Consider the following 19033-nt stretch of genomic DNA (forward strand, 5'->3'; position numbering starts at 1 on the left):
ATCTTGAATGGAATTTGTTGGCTATAGTTGGCATATCGTTGAAGTAGGGAATGATGGATGTATATGTGATATATTTATAATTGTGGTTCTTGCAATAATCAATTATAGGGGATACCGGTATATACCATTATGTAATGAAGTTGTAGTTGGTGTACATTTTTCCTATATCCTGTTATTTGGTGAATTCGTGTGTGATTTCAAACCAAACAAACACAACTCCATTATTGATCATAATGCGGGTAATCACGAAGAGGTATAGGGAGTAAGGGGCATACCATAATACCATTTGTGGCAGGTCCAGGTCAGATTTAGGAAAGTAATGCAATTAAAAAAACAGAGGTAGTATGTTCTTTCTTTTAGATGAATTAACGATTATTAATAATTTTTAGGGACATTATCCAGTTTTCTCATTTTCACAAATGATCAAAATCGCTCTTGTTTCTAGGGTCTACTGAGTTGAAGGCTCTAGTTTTGTTTATTCATTTCATCTTCGGCATAATCCTGTTCTATGACAACTTGACATGAAAGATCAAGGTAGAATCGAGTTGAGGGCTTTGCCGTTGGTGACTGGGGAGGGCAAATCCTTCCTGAGGCGTGTTAGGTTATTGTTCGTGTAATCATGTTGCCAATGATCTGAAGCCCAAAACTACGGCATCATGTGTGTAGGCTAGATCTAGCTTGTTATATATTGTTACCTGTTTTGTGTTTTCTGCAGTCTATTTTTCTATTGTCCATATTGCTTTAAAGCATATTTTCATGGCTTCAATACAATTCAATGATCAATAAAATTACGTGTTTGCTACAATGCTGAACTAATAACGATTAAGATCAAGAGCCTTTGAATTGAACATAGCATAACATAACATAGAAGATAAAACATATCTGTTACAGGATGATTTGCTCAAGGTAGTAGCACACAAATTAAATCTTAGAGATATTGGACACTGTTCTGTTTCATAATTATTTGCAAGGCAAATGTATTTTGAACTAATTAATTTGTTTAAGCTTCGTAGCTGAGTTCACCAAATTCTCGCTAAACTCCCAAAGTTTCTTGCCCAATTCCTCATCTTTAGCAAGTGCATATGGCTCTAACTCGTTACAATCCACGTAATACTTGCCTGTTTCACCTTTTAATTGCGGATGGAGGGCTACATAGCAAGTTGTCGCAGCTCCCTAAAAAGAAATGAAAATACAAATTAATTAGATCACCGTGGTTAAGTTGGTTACTACTATGTTTTCGATTATATGAAACCAAGAATAACAATTAGTCTTGAAAAAATTAGTGTTTTAGCCTGCAGGTGACAATCATTATTGTTCCTCTGTCATAATCATTTATACAAAGAGTTTATGTACAATGAAAAATGTTTGCTCAACAGTATATGCATTGCTGTATAGACGCGAGTGAGTTGTTTATATTTACCTGCGGCACATTTTTCCATAACAATAGCCCTGTCAGAATATTAAGAAATCCTGCAAGGAATTGAAGGTCACACAATCAGTACTTACAGATCATGTTGTAATGGATCTTTTGATTGCATGTCATAAATTGAGGGAGAACAAGAATTCATACGCATCAGAAAGTAAGAATGTCTCATGAGATTTGTCATGATTAGTCCTGGGTGCAAAGAGTTTACAGTAATATTGGCGCCCTCTGCCTGGACACACGATACAGAAATATAGTTAGATAGGTTGAGCCTTCAGTTTTTGGCCTCGGATAATATTAGATAATGAGCTGTAATGGCGATTGCAGAAGAAAATGTGCACTCATAAATTTTGATTAACAAGCATTGAGTTTTTAAGTTAAAAAACATGGAACAAAACTTTCATGGCGGTATGTTTTCAATTTTGGTATTTGATGATCTGAATCTTGAGGAACTGAATGGAAAATGATGTGAAGAAATACACCTCGTGCAAAACTTCATCAAAAAGTTATTATGAACATGATGAGGTGATGACAATAAATATTAATGTAAGTACTCAATAGTAAACACTTAAAGGAGAATCAAAACCTTGAGACGGCGTGATAACTCATTTGCATGAAGTACATTTGCCAACTTAGATTGTCCATATGCCCTTTTGTCAGAGTAACTGCAAAACAAAAATATAATCCAATAGCAAACTCGCGTTAAATTAAGTTACAATTAATATGCTAGAGCTGCTTCAATTCAGTCATACGGAGATTAGAGGAGTTTCTAGCAAACATACCCGTCTTCATCATTGATTTTATCAAATCTAATTCCTCCTGGATAAGTGTGAAGATGTGCTATTGATGATAAATTCACTATTCTTCCTTCAATGCCAGTATCTTTAGATGTTTGCTTCATTTTGTCAAGCAGCAGATTTGTGAATAGAAAATGACCTGTCATGTTGTCATGTAACAAATAAATTCCGTTGAGACATTAAATCAAGCAGCATTTGAAGAAAATCCACCCTGTCCTGATCCAATTAAATGCCATATGGACCCGACCCCTTAAGATTAAGCATGATCTCTGATTCTCGACTAACCTAAATGATTTGTCGCGAATTGTAGCTCCACCCCATCTTCAGAAAGTTGGAATGGACAAAACATAATGCCAGCATTGTTTCTGCAAGATTAAAACACACCACATATTCTTACATTAGCATAATCTTCTCTGCAGCATCTGAAGTCGTACAAGTTTGCTAATCATCCAATGAGTTTAGAAAAGATGGTATTACATTAATATGTTAAGAGGCAAGTTTAGAGCTAGGAATTTATCAGCACATTCTTTGACAGATGTGAGAGAGCTGAGATCAAGCTTAAGAACGTCTATTCGAGCAGATTTATTCTCTTTGAGAATCATCTCCTTGGCTTCCTTAGCGGCGTTCATGTTCCTTGCAGCAATTATGACATGGGCATTCCGAAGTACCAACACTCTTGCTGTCTCCAATCCTATTCCACTTGCTCCTCCTACACATTTGCAAATTCATTCTCAGTTTTCATTTCTACTAAATTTAATAAATGATATATACAAGCACCTGTATTATGGAAATACAAGTACAAATTTCTTATTAATAGTAACTGATTTTGTAACTGCTACTTAAAGTAAGAAAATCCCCACTTCCAGTCACAATTACTTGACAAGATTCATAACCAAGCCCTCCAGGATACGAGTTGAAAAGAGGACTCGTGATTCAAATCTTACTAATTATAAAAACAATTGTATACATTAATGGCAAACCTATAAACAATTACAATTTTTTTTTTTAATTACTTCGTATTATTTTTTGATATAAAACATTTATGCTTCAATAAAATTTGGTTAGAACATACAACACTTAGTCCTCTTCAAAACTTACCGAAAATATCCTAAACTGTCCAGCAATTTTAACAAAAAATCAAATGATATATATTTCTTTCGTTCTTTTTTTATCGTAATGTTATATGTATAATATTCACACACTTTCCTTTGAGGCTTTTGAGATCTATACGTTGGACAACACAAAGTGTGATAGACAGTGATATATGACCTTGTTATATTCATCTCAAAATATACTTTAAAAATATTAACTTTAATATACTTTATCATCAAGAGAAACTTGTATTTTCTCTATAATTTTTACTAAAAAGTAATTTAAAATATTTTTTTATATACGTTCAAAGCATAAAATCACCAACAGTGCAATTAAAAAGAACAAATGATCGAGATGCTTTTACTCCAATAAAGCAATTGGATAGTCTACTCAAATGTACTTTAATCTCAAATATTATTTCCTAAAGGAGTAAAAATGTAAAGTGATAAATAATCATTAATATTTATTATTATGTCAACTGTGAGTGTGAGATTGATGAACTGCTGAGAATGATATCTTCTTGTCCCATGAATTAAATTGATTAGATAATTAAGGAATAGTGACATAAGAACTAGAATGTTAATTAAACCACTTTATTTGTTGCGAATCAAATTACCTTAGAGTATATACCCAGCTCCCAACCTCCACCCTAATAAATGTACGTATTTTCCAGCTAATTATTTCCAACCCACAAATTACACAAAAACTATATGCTAAATTAATTTGTAGGTCCAATATTGGTACGAAAACTCGAAAAGAACTTAGTAGAAGCTCAATTTTGGGATGCAAATAGTAATTTCACTATTGCCCCGCTTATGTATTATGGAACAGGGGGAGTAGCATTTTCACGACGTACTTTTCTTCGAAACAACCACCTCATTAAGAATTTTATTAATTAGCTATAATAAATTGTGTTAGGAGCTTGAGATGACTTGTGAAGTATAGATATATATTGTGTTTATGCGTAATGTTGCTTCTAATAATGGTACATCTATTTATGAAAGATAGAACACAAGTTACAATAATCTTATATATGATTCATTGGAGGGTAGAACGGATGGCCTTTGCCTTACATTAATATAATTTCCAACAATTTTCGGTAAATCTATACAATCCTTAAACTTATACACCTTTTTTTTTTAGTTTTACTATTTATGCAATGTTCACATTTTTTTTTTAACTCCGTATTATTTTTACTAAATTGTATCAGAAGTTTGTTATATATCTATTTTTTTTAAAAAAAAAAGAAAAAAAATTAATTTTAACCAATGTTAGACAGTTTGTTATATGACTTATATCAACAATCTAACTTGTGTTTAATGACAAGTGAAATAAAACAAACAAAATATATAAAATAATGTTTTTAATGCGGATTTATAAGTTAAATATACCTGAATCTTTTCAATTGGAAAAAGTAATTAATGTAACAATTACTTCTACTATACATACATTTCATACTACTCGTAGTACAATATATATAGTAGTTGAGGACCTGTGGTAAAGTTGTCAATTCAATCATGTAATTTGTGCTAGTTATATGTTGCATATTTAAGTTTTACATGCATTAAATCATGAAATGATCTTTAACTCTTTCTTTGCATTAACCAAAGCCAAAATGAAATTAATGAGACATTTCCAAAATCCATAGGCCTGTCACCTCATAAAGAAGAAGTTGGAAGTTAGAAGTTGCACACTTCCTTTCTAGCAAACATTATATTAAAACTCTCTCCGCCCAAATGAATGTCTCATTTAGCTTTTGTACGAGTATAACTAATAGGAAGATATTAGGAGATAATATGTGATTTTATTGATTAAACATGAATATAATAAAAAACAACGGGATATAATTTATCACAATCAAATTTTAGAAGAGAAAATTGTAGGGTTTGGCTAATAAAAAGTAAACAAATAATATAAGGTGAAATCAATTTTTTATTTTTTATTTATTTTTTTATTTAGCTATAATAAAAAAAAAGAAGTTAGACTTTTATTTAGAGATGGATTAGAAGGAGTATGCACAATTTTTAGACTAACAATATCATACTTATTGGGTGAATCTAGCAAATTGGTTGAATCTTAGGTTGTGCAAACAATTTGGATGATGCGAATCGAAAATATGGGTAAATGATTTGGTTCATTGTTGGCATTTTTTGAAAAATTATAATGGGAAAACAAATGTTTTAGTAAAAAAATCATATGTTATATAATAATTATCACAAATTTTTATATGTGGCTGGCCCACCGTGTGGCCGGATTACTTGAGTTACTCGATCAGATATTACTCAGTAAGGGATTACTCGAGCGGTTACTCGATCAGGGATTATTTGAGGAATTCGGTCAGGGGTTAATCGATTAGGGATTACTTGAGGGGTAACTCGGTCAGAAGTAACTCAATCGAGTAACCCCTGACCAAATAACTCGAGTAAGTCGGTCACACGGTGTGACCAACCACATAGAAAATTACACCAATAATTTATATATGAGTAAAATATATTCATTCGTCTTTAAGTGATTTTCTTGTTAGATTCGAACAAGCATATTAAGAAATTATTGTGGTGAAATGAGATTGAATGTATTGATGCTAATGGATGGAGTTCACTTCTATTGAGTTGACTACTTTGGTTACAATTAAAAAACAGGGGTTGCGCATTTTTGTCGTTTATGATGATTTATTGCTAATTTGTTGCAATTTTGGTGGGCTTATTTGTTGTCATTAAAATAAGTTGACTGCAATCAACCTCATTCTAAATGTTGTATAAAGTAGCAATTTTTAATTTATGATGATAAAGTTTACGTAGATGCTTAAAGGTTGTTGAGTTCTGGTTGTTTAATTTATGTAACCCTTTTTTTTTTTTGGTTTTTTGAGGAAAATTTATTTTAACTTATTTCATTGCCATTCATGGGTATTTTATATTGCAAAACAAACTAATTCAAATATTAAACAAAAAATTTCGTTAAAAAAAAGTATTAAATTAAAAATAAAATCCTTATAATGAACATATTCTAATAAGTACTGATTTTTAGATATTTTTTTCTTGATAAAGTGCTGATATTTACAAATAAGTTTTGTTACAAATTTAAAATATTGAGTAGCATAATTTAGGATATTCAAATCGGTTCAGATGAAATAGCTTGAACCAAGTTATTTTTGTAACAACTTGAACAAGTTACTCAAAACCAAAACAATTTATTTCATTGGAGTCTAACCAAACAATTTATAAGCCGACTGGATTAAAATGTAAATGTCAATAAAAACCCAATAAAGGTGTTAACCAGATTTATGGATACAATGGTAGAGTAAAACAAAATGTTAGACCTCAATTTAACATCCAACAAAAACAAATTAATTTTAAATATATAGAAATTAAACACGAATTTGCACAATTCTATAGAAAGTATAAAATCCCAAATAGAGTATTCATCGATAACGCAAGATCTAAAATGACCGACTAGAGGAAATAATAATAATAACAATAATAAAAAGAACACCGCAATTGATTTTAAAACTTTTAATAAATTATGTTACCCAACTTTTCGGTGAAACTAACGCTAAAAAATAAGTCATGAGATCATTTATTAAACATTTGGAAATACTCGTAACAATCACCCATACTCTGTCATGAAATTTTAGATAGTCGTCACACTCCATAACATACCTATAAAATGATGATGAATTTTTAATTGTTATTCTACGATAAAATCGAGATCATAGCATAAAAAAAAAAAAAAATAGCACAAGGGTATGTGGAAAAACAAACCAGTGACAATAGCAGTGAGGTTAGAAGCATCAATCCCTTCAGTAACTTGTTCTGCAGTTGTAGCCGATCCGTACCCGCTCGCACCCGGATACCCGGTCACCAATGTGAAGAAGTTCACCATATCTCCTTGTATAACTTTTTGTTATTTGAATTGAGATGAACTGAAAAGAGAAGAAATGAAACACAAATGAAAGAAAAAGCTTAAAGAGAGCAAATAAGGTGACTACTCTTCCTTTATATAGGAGTACTTGAGAAATGGGGACAGTTGTATGGCAGAAGAGAAGCAGTTAAAAATAAAGTGAAATATCGTTGTAAACTCAAAAGAAGGCAATGAAATGAATATAAATAAGAATAATGTACATTTGTAGGTGGTGAAAGAGGGTTTAACTTTATGTAGAGTATAGAATTCAACTACCTATCTTATTGGTATTTATTACTTAGGAATGGTCATTTTGTCCAGCTTTTAACAAAAGATAGATTAAGTGTCTGAATTTCATTTCTTACCAGATTTAATTGCTGTATGAAATGTACTACTGTAAGAATGATGTGTACTACTGAATCTGATGAGTTTTTCGAGTACGATAGAGCTTTCTTACCCGTACATTAATGCCTCGGTTCAGCCTGATCAAATATAGTGACTTTGTACGTTACTGCACTCTACACTTGCTTAAGAGGGGGACCGGGGTGGTTCTTATATTGGGGGTAAAATGACTATGAAGTTTGTAAGACTATATTGGTGGTTCTTTGTTTTAGGAGAGGTGTGGGTTTTGTGTTTGATGTTGCCTTGATTTTGGGTAATTTGGCGTGAGGAATTATTCTTAGCCTCTAATAATTAGACACGTTGGTATTTCACATGATACCAACAACAAATTATATTGATACCAACAAAACAATTTTGCATTCGCTGGGTCATTGAATAAGGTTGTTGGTATCATGATCATACCATCTAAAATATAACGAAATATCAACGCTTGTTATGACCATTTTTTTCAAGTGCGGTAAATGTGCATGGACGGATATGCCCTTATTAGAGTTATTTATGACTCTAAGGGCCTGTTCTCTTCAACTTATTTTCAGTTCAATTCAGTTCAGTTCAGCTCCAATAAGTTCAGTTCAGTTCAGCTTCAATAAGTTTAGTTCAATTTAGCTCAATTCAGTAAATCAGAACAGGCCCTAACTATTAGCGTGTTAAAACTTCTCATTTGACGTTAGGTACAACGTACAAGGAAATTTCTAATATAATTCGCCCGGAAATAGTTGGGCCATGTTCTATTTGCTTTATTCAAATATTCAGTAAAAGAAGTTCCCTTTAGATTTTCTCCTTGGAAGGGTTTTTTTATTCCCTCTCAAGTTTCTCTTGGAAGGGTTTTCCTAGCCCCCATTGCTAGGTTTTTTCAATTATTTTTTGAAGGTTTTCCTTCTCTCTTCTCCCTTTTCTCTCCATCTCCACCATCTCTTTTCTCTTGGTCTCAGTTGTGAATCTTTGTAGGGGCTTCCACCAGTGTTCTTACCGGTGATAAATCCCCCAAAACCTTTTAATTGCTTTCAATAAATAAATCTCATCCCTAAGATGATGATTTATCTCTTTAGTTTATTTTCTTTTTTATGTTTTGTGTGGCAAAAATTTAAGATCTAGAGTTTCATAATCTCTACAAGAATCCTTAGGACCACATGAGTATTTTCACTTAAACGACTACGCATCAGTGGATTTCAAGCCGAATCAGTGTGAACTTACAGATTGTATTGCTTCAGATAAAGTTTTTTATTAAGGTCATTATTAATGAAATCTACGATGTATTTAGTTTTAAGGTGTGTACTTGTGTTGAAATTCTTGATTTCTTAGGAATTATATGTAAATGTTGTTTGGATATATTTTATTAGGGTAATGTTATATGTAGCCTTTAGGGCTATATATAAGCACTAAATATACTACCCCTGTTTTCTATTATTTGCAACAATTTGACATAAAGTAGAGAGGAAAAATGTCTAATCGTTGCAAATAATATGAAACGGAGGTAGTACTTTATAAAATGAAATTAAGTTGGGAATTCATGACAAAATCACGCGTAGATCGATGTAATTAATGTTAATTTTTCTTCAATATTTCCCTTTTTAGCTTCTTATACATAGCCCTTAGGGCTATGTTTATCATTTTCCTATTAATGAAACCCCTTTTTCTTCTTCTCACAATAAAAAAATAAAAAAAAATTAAAAAATAATATAATCGGTAAAAGAAATTTTTATTTCGCATTGCCAAGCGTGAAAAATAAAGTGTTACATCTAAAACTAAACAAATAAAGTATGATTTAAAAGTGGGGGTTGATGAGATCAAACTTCAAATGCTCCTATTGAAGGAATTATGTCTTCGTTATGTGCAATTATTAGATATATAAATGGATCAAATTATGGAGATAATTCAGTTCGTACATTTGGGTTGTTGTTATATCATAGCTAAAGGTACTAACGATCTTTGGGCTAGTAAAATAGGCCAAAGCCCACTTGGACGGATCCTATAAGGTCACACAAAGGGCCTAAATCGAGCACGAGAGGACGAGGCCCATGATGGGCCTCATCCCTTAGTATGGCCGGCTACATGGAGTAGTATGGAGGTTATTGGGCTTCGTGACTTGGTCTAATTATAATAAGATTATAAATAGACTAAGTGCCTAGGGTTTTAGTAGATGCAATTGAGTTATCAGTTTGATCAAACTCTAATTAGCAAACACGAGACCAAACCCCTCTCATACTCCTCTCTCTCTCTCACGGCGCTCTCCTCCTCCCTTGCGCCGGTTGTGGTGGTTCGTGGTGGTGGTTGGTTAGTCCATTAAAGGTGGTGATCGCGGTTTTCCTTTCACTCGACCAATCTAGTATTGGTGGACGGCTCATTCGAAACTCGTGGACTAAGTAGAGGAGCAACGCTTGGGGCTCTATTCTCTCCCTGATTTTCCTGTCAAATAGCTTCGTGGAATTCACGCTTTAAAGGTATAATTATATGTCTTGTGTGTTATGCATGTGATCTTGGGATTAGGTGCTTTATGAATATGATTCATGATTTTCCGCTTTATAGTACCTATAAACTCCTACAGTGGTATCAGTTAGCCTCTTGCATGAACGCGCTAGATTATAATAATATGATTATTTGAAGTCTATGTTAATTTTATAATCAATTAAGAGGGAGAAAATAATTTAATTATGGTTCAATTATTATTTTAATGTGATTAAAAGTTTTGGAATTGATTGAATATGATTTAATTATGCTCAAAATAGCCATGAAGAGGACCGAATTAAGCCCTAGAGCATTCGAAAAATTCGAACACCCTAACCCAAATTTCGAATTTTTTTATGTTTCATAATTTTAATCGGATTGATTTATGCATAAAAATGTCTTATGTATGATCATCGATTTAATTTCAAGAGTTAGAATTAAATTTGGGATTAATTTTATGATGAACCCTAATTTTAATATTGAATGATGATTTAATTTTAATTAGTGGACTGATTTAATTTAATTTTATAAAAGTTATTTTAATTAAATTAAAAACAAAAAAAAGTGATTTAAATGGCCGAAAACCGCGGCTGGGTGGCGCAGCCACGACGGTTGCCGACTTGCTGGCAGTCCAAGAGGGGGGGGAAGGGAGGGCGGCAGTCCGAGGTGGCTAGGCAGCAGCTGTGCAAGCGTTGCACGCTGCTGCCGTGGCTGCCACTGCTACTGCTCGTTGCTGTCCTTTGCGGCAATGGCTGCTGTCGGCAGCCAACCACGGTGGGCAGCGGTGGTGGCTCGGTTTTTAAAAAAAAAAGTAATTATTTTATTTTAAATATTTCAAGATAAATATGACTTATTTTGGGATAAAATAAGATATTTTTAAAATATGATCTTTTATTTTGGATAAAAATATTTTATTTAGGATAAAATCAAATCTTACAAAAGTTGTTAAATTTGATATTATCCATATTTAAAGTTGTTAAATTGGTAATTATCCATAATTAAGTGGTTAATTTTGGATAAGATTGATTAGGATATTCTAAGCATATTCCAAAAGGATAATAATTGATTTAAATAATGTGATTATCCCATAATTAGATTAGGATGTAATTGATTTTGAAATTATTTGATTGGCTAATAATTAGGATAGAATCTCCTAAGTTTGTTAGGATAATCATGGAAGATTAAATATGATTTATCTTTCTAGATTAAAATAAGATTTGATTCTATCTCATACCTAAATTAAAATATATGATATTTTATAATTGATCATGAATAATATACGATATTATCTAATTATGATTTAAAATATGAGATATTTTAGGAGATGTGTTGCCTTAATTATGAACATTCGATGTTGTAGTTTAGACAAGCATGTTGAGTGATTTATTATATGACTTTTTATAATATATGATATTATGTTGCTATATATAGACTAGTATGGCCCATAGATTCTAAATACGATCTGCGCATCGTGATGTATTTTTGTAATCTAAATACGGTCTGCGTGCTGTTAAGTATTTTTGTAACTTTTATTTAAAGTAAATAGATTAGTTATTTAAATAGTGTTAGTCCATAGAAGCCCATGAAGTGAAGGCCCAAAGGACCAAGGTGGATGGAGATGCATGATGATTCAAGTGGGAGCTTTTCATTTCTAGTTTTCTTAGGACTAAGGGGCTATACTATGTCATGTTTTATTGCATTAGTAGATTATTCATGTTAGATTTTATATATGTTGATTGATGATGTGCTAGAGTTCACTAAATAATCACAACATAATAAATCTAGGTCCCAGCAATATTGAGATTGCTTTTCCAATTTAAAACCCAATAAACCTTTGATATTTATGATAGGTCATGCCAAAGTTGGGTGTCATTTTATATCTTGGGAGAGTTGGGGTAAATCAAGTTTTACAATTTTGATTGGTTGTGCTCAACAAGGTTACCTAAAGAGTTTAGAACCTTGAAGCAAAGGGTAATAATTAAACAATTGATGATTAATTATTCAACCAAGAGTTACAAGAGTTGTAATAAGTAAAGAGTTTACTCACCTTGAAAATGTAATGGTTGATGGTAGGGCCAAAGTTCGGTTAATTATTGCAAGAATGAAGGGTCTTGGAATCACTTAAAATTCAATTGGGATCATTTAATTATTGAATAAAGTGATTTAAAGTTACCTAATCAATTCGTTTGTGGTACTTTAATTATTATATTAAACATAATTATTAAAATTTGCCTTATTTTGACATAGATGGGTAGCTGTAATTACAATGACAACAACATTTACAATCTTCGACCATTCCTTGAGAAGGATAGGTTGAGACTTGTTCTGAAATCTGAGGGTAGAGAGGATGTCATTGATACCCCATTACCAGGACCTTTGCCAGAAAATCCAACTGCGGCAGAGATCAGGAAGCACAAGGAAACTTATGAGAAAGTTGTGCCTATCACTTTCTTAATGATTGCTACTATGGAGCCTAGTCTTCAAAAGCGTTTTGAGGACCAGGATGCATATACAATCATGCAAGAACTCAAAGCCTTGTTTAAGAGACAAGCAAGAGTTGAAAGGTACGAGCTTCATCGTGAAATTCTGGACTGTAAGATGGAGATGGGTACCATAGTTCATGATCATGTTTTTAAAATGATCGGCCTTATTCAAAATATGGAGAAACTAGGGCACCCATACAGTGATGATATGGCAACAAACATCATTCTCCATTCACTTCTAGAAACTTTCAACCAATTTATCATGAACTTTAACATGTCTGATGCTACAAAGACCATGAATGAGTTGCATGCTATGTTGGTTAGTGCTGAGAAGCAAATCCCTAAGGAACCTAAGAAAGAGGTTCTTATGGTTCAAAAGGGAAAGGGGTTCAAGAAGAAGGGGCAAAAGGCTAAGGGCAAGGGCAAGGGCAAGGCAGTTGCTAAAGCTCCTGAAAAGCCTAAAGTGACTCCAAAACCCAAGGCTGCAAGTGAAACTGAATGCTTTTACTGCAAGAAGAAAGGGCATTAGAAGCGCAACTTCCAGAAATACCTTGATTTCCTCAAGAAGAATGGAGCATCAACCTCAGGTATTATGTTATAAACATTTTAACTTTCACTTAGGTATGTGATACCAAGTTGCAGTGTTTAACATTATTAATGTTGGACAGGAACTGCAAACAAGTGAAGCTAGCATGGGAAATGGAGCTTAAGGGTGAACTAGAAGTTTTCGAGTGACCAGAAATAGCTTCATAGTTTTATTTTCTGATTAGTTTATCATGATTTAAGACAATTTCCAGTTTTGATGAGATAATATTTCGGTTTTCTTGTTGAATACTGATTTGGTTTTACTTGGCATGGACAAGTGTTGATCCATGACCAAGGTAATAAAGTGTTTTAATTTATGCTAGATACGAGTTAATTTGTTTTATGACATTGATAAAAGTATATCACAAAAGAAATTTAGATGATTAAAAGATAAACTTACTTATAACAAAGTAAGGTTAGGTCACATAACCAATTTGCACATCCAAAGTAACAATTGGATGGACTCTTATTCTAATTTGATTATGAATCACTTGAGAATTAAAAGTCATGCTTGATAAGGTGAAATGACCAAGTCGCCTTTTAATCGAAAGGGTGAAAAGCTAATGAACTTTTGGAACTCATACATATGATGTGTGTGGACCACTAAGTTCAAGAATTAGCAAAGAGATTTAACTATTTCATTGCTTTTACTAACGATTTAAGTAACTATATTGATAATTACTTAATGAAGTAAAGCTTGGAATCATTGAAAAGTTCAAAATTCCAAAATGAAATGTAAGATCAATTTGAGATAAACAATTTAACACCACAATATGATTGTTGTGATAAATATTTAACTCAAAATCATTGATCATCTAAGGGAATTGTTGAATTAATTCACAATTCAAGAACACTACAATTAAAATGTGTGTTAAAAGAAGGAATCAAACTTTGCTTGCCATGGTTCGATCCTAGATTAGCTTTAATGATTTACAAATATCATTTTGAGGATACATATTAGAACTACAATTGCAAATGTACTAAACTGAAACTCAACCAAAGCGATTGAGAAGGCGTCATAAAAGTTATGATTTGGAAATGTTCCAAAAGTTGTCTTTTCAAAAACAATATTAAGGGTTATGGAATCATTGTAAAATGTTTGCAATGATGACATAATGCACCATAAATCAAGTAAGAGGTATTATTCCTACAATCGCGTAGATAACAAAGCTTTTGTTGCTCACGATAGTGTCTTTATAGAAAGAAATCTCTTCCTACAAAGCCAAGTGGGAGTAAAATTAGAACTCGATGAGATTCGAGACGAGCAACAAATGGATGTGGTTAACACTACATCAAAGACGAGGGCGTATGAAATCAACTAATTTGATAAATCATATGTCGAAGCAAGCTAATTCAACTAGCGAGGCTTCTATCGTCCCACTTGAATGAAAGACTTCAAAAGTTGAAGAGAATAATTCTATTGTTGCTTATACCTAATGTAGGTTACTTGGGATCAAGACAAACAATTTGTTGAAATTCTGAGAAAAGCTGGATTCTAAAATTTTCCTATTGGAATAGTTAGAACCCACAGCCTACAAGCAAGCTTTAGGTAAGTGCCAACTCAGGAAGTGGCTTAAGGCCATGAGATCCATAAATAGACTCCATGTCTGTAAAGATGTGTTAGTCCATGATAGTCTTTTAAATAGGGTCAAACCTATCAGCTGCGTAAGCCTATTTGGGTTCTTCTAGTGATTGTTGATTTCGATTACGAAGTTCAGCATTGGATATCAAAATCACCTTCTTGAAATGTTCTTGATGGAGGATATGTATATGATACAACCTAAAAGTTTTGAAAATCCATAAATCACAAAAAGTTTTGCAAACTTCAAAAATTCATTTAATAGATTGAAGCAAGCATCAGGGAGTTGGAACATTAGTTTCAATTAGGAAACCAAATAGTTTGATTTCCTTAAAGAACAAAAAGGAATCTTATAGAGACAAGAAGTTTAGTGGGAGCAATTGGTGTTCTTAGTCTTGTATGTAGATAACATACAATTCATATAAAATGACATATCAATGCTTAAATAAGTTAAGCAATGGTTAAAGAGTTGTTTCCATCTGAAAGACTTAGGAGATGTTGAGTACATATTAGGAATCAAAATCCACGAAGTGAATCTTGAAGAATGATTGGAATGGATCATGAGACTTATGTTGATAAGGTTCTTGAAAATTTCATGAAGCAAGACTCTAAGAGAGGATTTTTTGAAGGATTTATGTCTTCGTCGTGTGCAATTACTAGATATATAAATGGATCAAATTATGGAGATAATTAAGTTCGGACATTTGGGTCATCGTTTTATCATAGCTAGAGGTACTAACGATCTTTGGACTAGTAAAATAAGCCAAAGCCCAATTGGACGGATCCTATAAGGTCACACAAAGGGTCTAGATCGGGCACGAGAGGACAAGGCCCATGATGGGCCTCATCCTCTAGTGCGGCCGGCCATATGGAGTAAGGTTGAGGGTTTTGGGCTTCCTAACCCCAGTCTAATTATAATGTGATTATAAATAGACTAGGTGCCTAGGGTTTGCTGTATGCAATTAACTGATCAGTGAGATCAAACCCTAATTAGCAAACACAAGACCAAGCCCTCTCAAACTCTCCTCTCTCTCACGGCTCTCTCCTCCCTCGGTGCCAGTGTGGTGGTTTGTGGTGGTGGTGGATTGTGGTGGTCAGCTTAGTCCATTAAAGGTGGTGATCGCGGTTTTCCTCTTTCACTCGACCAATCAAGTATTGGTGGACGGCTCGTTCGAAGCTCGTGGACTAAGTAGAGGAGCAACGCTTGGGGCTCTATTCTCTCCTTAATTTGTCAATCAAATTGCTACGTGGAATTCACGCTTCAAAGGTATGATTATGTGTCTTGTGTGTTATGCATGTGATCTTGGGATTAGGTATTTGATTGAATATGATTCATCTTTTTCTACTGCGTAGTACCTATAAACTCCTACAGTTTTCCCATGTTTCATGGTATTACGCTTAGTAAAACTCAGTGCCTTCAAAAGCTAATAGAGTTGAGTTGTATGGATATTGTACCTCATGCTTTTGCAAAAGGGTCCATTATATGTGCCATGATATGTACAAAGCAAGATGTTACATATGACTTGTGCATGTGTAACATGTTTCAAGTAAATTCAGAATAAGCATACTGAAAGTTGCCAAGAGCAAATCCTTGAGAACTTGAGAAGGACTAAAGGAATTTTTCTAGTTTATGATGGTAAAAGTGAACAAGTTGTCTAAAGGTTATACGGATGCAAGTTTTCCAAACAGGCAAGATGACTTTAGATGGTGATCTGGATGCGTTTTATGTATGTATGGAGAAAGGACAGTAAGCTTGAAGAGTTCAAAGCACAACACTATTGCATACTCAATGTCAAAATATGTGTATTTAGCTACAGTAAGAGTAATTAAGGAGGAAGTTTGGATCAAATTATCTTGTGACTAAAAGGACACTTTTGCCAAAACAAAGGAGCCAGGGTCACATCACAAATCCAAACAAATAGATACACTACTACAAAACTTGGAAAAGTGACCCCCAATTAAAGACCCGTTATTTAACCAACGGGTCTGTTTGATAAAAGAGATCTAATATTAATTGTAACGGGTCTCTTACATGTATTAATGACAAAATGAGAGATAAAATACCTGTTGTCAAACTCAACGGGTCTCTTCATTATGTTAGGTCCCACATATTTGGCGTATTAGAAAGATAAGAGACTCGTTCTCATTATTAACAGGTCTTTTACCTTTGTTCCTTGTAGGCTTTTAATTCGTACTCAGTTTTTGTTTTTGTTTTTTTTAAATTGTTTTAATCACCGTGTCCTTAAATTCATTCACCTACTACTCTTAGCTACTGATCTTTACTTTGCATTCTCTTTCTTCAAAAGCCAAACCCGAAATTAAAACCCTACCTCATTCCCTCTTTGAATTAGCCGTTGTCACTCCTAGATGGGTGTTTCTCTCTTTTTAATATGTATATACATTTATGGGAGACAAACCACGCCAAGAAGCCGGGTCTCCGTCACCGGCGCCGAAAATTCCCGTCACATCCTCCACAAAATCAAACGATTCTCCAGCGACAGAACCACTAGCTCCTTGCTGCCGAAACAAAAAGTGTAAATCCACCAACACTTCATCATCGGCGGCTCCGAAACGCCACACTCGTGAGAAAGCCGCCTCAGCAGCATCCGCCGCTTCCGGTGGATTCTTCTCTCTCTTTCTTCCGACCCACAACGGTTGGATAACCATCATTGGCGGCTCCGAAGCGCCACGCTCATGAATGATTTGGCGGTTGCTAAGGGAGGTGAAGAAGCGAAATCGGCTAAGGTTGAATTTGAGAAGCTTCATGCTATGATTGATGCTGATTTTGATGAGATTCGAATGCGTGATTCGAGTGTTCATGTTGTTCTTATTGCTGCTAGTTAGTTTTCAGGTAATTTGTCCCTTTAATATGGTATTCTTTTCTTGATTTTTTAGTTGGTGAGAATTATTAAAGGAGTAAATTATACTATTAGATCTGATCTTGAAGGCTTTGTATAATTATACACCCTGGTTTATATTGAAGATAAATTTTGCATTAGTTGATGGTCTTCATTGTCGTCGATGCATTGCTGAAAATTTCTACGGTAATTGGTTTTTAATTGAGAATAACCTTCAATTACATTCATGATTGCAATTTTTTATTGTGCTTTTATGAAAACAATTGAATGTGTTTCAAATAATTGTTCTAGTGTAGAATATTTCTTAATTATAATGATGATTTTTTGTTTTTTTTTTGTCAGATTTGCTTCATTCATCAGATGATCAGATCTCACTTTATTCTCAACGGAGATAGGAAATGGAGTACTCAACCCTTATTAATGTAATTACTACGTATTATTGTAAAATTTTATTTGTTGGAGTTTTATATATTGGATGATCTTTTGGTATCATTCACATCAATTTTACGTGATCATGTAATAATTTATGTAAATCTCAATAAATTTAATCTCAAATTACAATATATGATTTTTTTGCCAATTTTTATGGAGCATAAATAACAAAAATTTCAAAATTCAAAAGCAAATTGCAAAAATAATATTTATTATTTTTTTAAAAAAAGTAGAGAACAAACAGACCCGTTATTTGACATAATAGGTTTTTTTGATACATCTAAACATACCCTATATTTCACATAACGGGTCTCTTCGTCTTCTAAAATATCAACTTTTTAACCTACCTAACAAACCCACTAAAAGTGACAACGGGTCTCTTTGTTCTCTTAAACAAACCCCCCTATTGAACGGATCTCTTTATCAAAGAGACCCCTGAGATAGAGACCCGTTATGAAGAGGTCTCTTACGCATATTTCAACAGATCTCTTTGGCCATTTTTGTAGTAGTGATATGAGATATCACCTCGTTTATGAGATCAATGACAGGCGGGATGTCGTGATCTGCAAAGTTTTATTATGAGTGAGAAATCACTAAACCCCTTCTACAGACTAAGATATGACGGTCATATTAAAGATTTGGATTGAAGAAAGTTATGTAATTTAAGTTGTGTATGTTTTGAGAAAGCATATTACATAAGGAATGCATATATTTGTAGAATTATGTTTAAAATAAAAATTTCATTTATCTTATTTAATTATGGTTTTCGAAATTAAATAAAATGTCCAAAATAATTATGAATTGATGGGCTCATCAGGTTGATGACCTGGTGAATGAAACCCCACAGGTGAACAAAATTCATATATTATTGAAGTTCCTAGTTCGAATTCATTAAAGTGGACATAAATGATTTCAATAAATGGACTATCATGTAAGATTGATTGGATAGCGCAGTTTCATGGGCTATAGGGGCATAGTGATGCTCGGTCAATCACTTGGATGTGCATGAATGATGCATGATCGAAATATTGACCTACTTT

At 33.3% G+C, this 19033-nt stretch overlaps 1 protein-coding gene across 1 annotated transcript; it reads right to left on the minus strand.

Annotated features, from left to right (window-relative positions):
- Nucleotides 1–837: 837 nt before the first annotated feature.
- Nucleotides 838–7360, minus strand: LOC145568817 (short-chain dehydrogenase TIC 32 B, chloroplastic-like). Its single transcript, XM_081628211.1, has 8 exons — nt 7071–7360; nt 2698–2929; nt 2506–2585; nt 2206–2359; nt 2010–2088; nt 1571–1655; nt 1421–1470; nt 838–1173 (listed from the first exon to the last, which is right to left on the minus strand). Exons 1-8 carry the CDS (start codon nt 7189–7191, stop codon nt 988–990), a joined length of 987 nt encoding a protein of 328 aa, XP_081484337.1. The 5' UTR covers nt 7192–7360; the 3' UTR covers nt 838–987.
- Between the last annotated feature and the right edge of the window lie 11673 nt (nt 7361–19033).

The sequence above is a fragment of the Chenopodium album genome, chromosome 11 (assembly GCF_948465745.1).
Source record: "Chenopodium album chromosome 11, dcCheAlbu1.1, whole genome shotgun sequence".
NCBI classification, from domain to species: domain Eukaryota; kingdom Viridiplantae; phylum Streptophyta; class Magnoliopsida; order Caryophyllales; family Amaranthaceae; genus Chenopodium; species Chenopodium album.

Bases quoted from the DNA above. Each gene is read 5' to 3' on its own strand.
- LOC145568817 (XM_081628211.1), bottom strand. From the start codon at position 7,191: ATGGTGAACTTCTTCACATTGGTGACCGGGTATCCGGGTGCGAGCGGG. The intron at 2,586-2,697 runs GTAATACCATCT...TTAATCTTGCAG, and splicing joins TTGCCTCTTAACATATTAAT to AAACAATGCTGGCATTATGT. The intron at 1,471-1,570 runs GTATGAATTCTT...AATTCCTTGCAG, and splicing joins ACATTCTTACTTTCTGATGC to GATTTCTTAATATTCTGACA.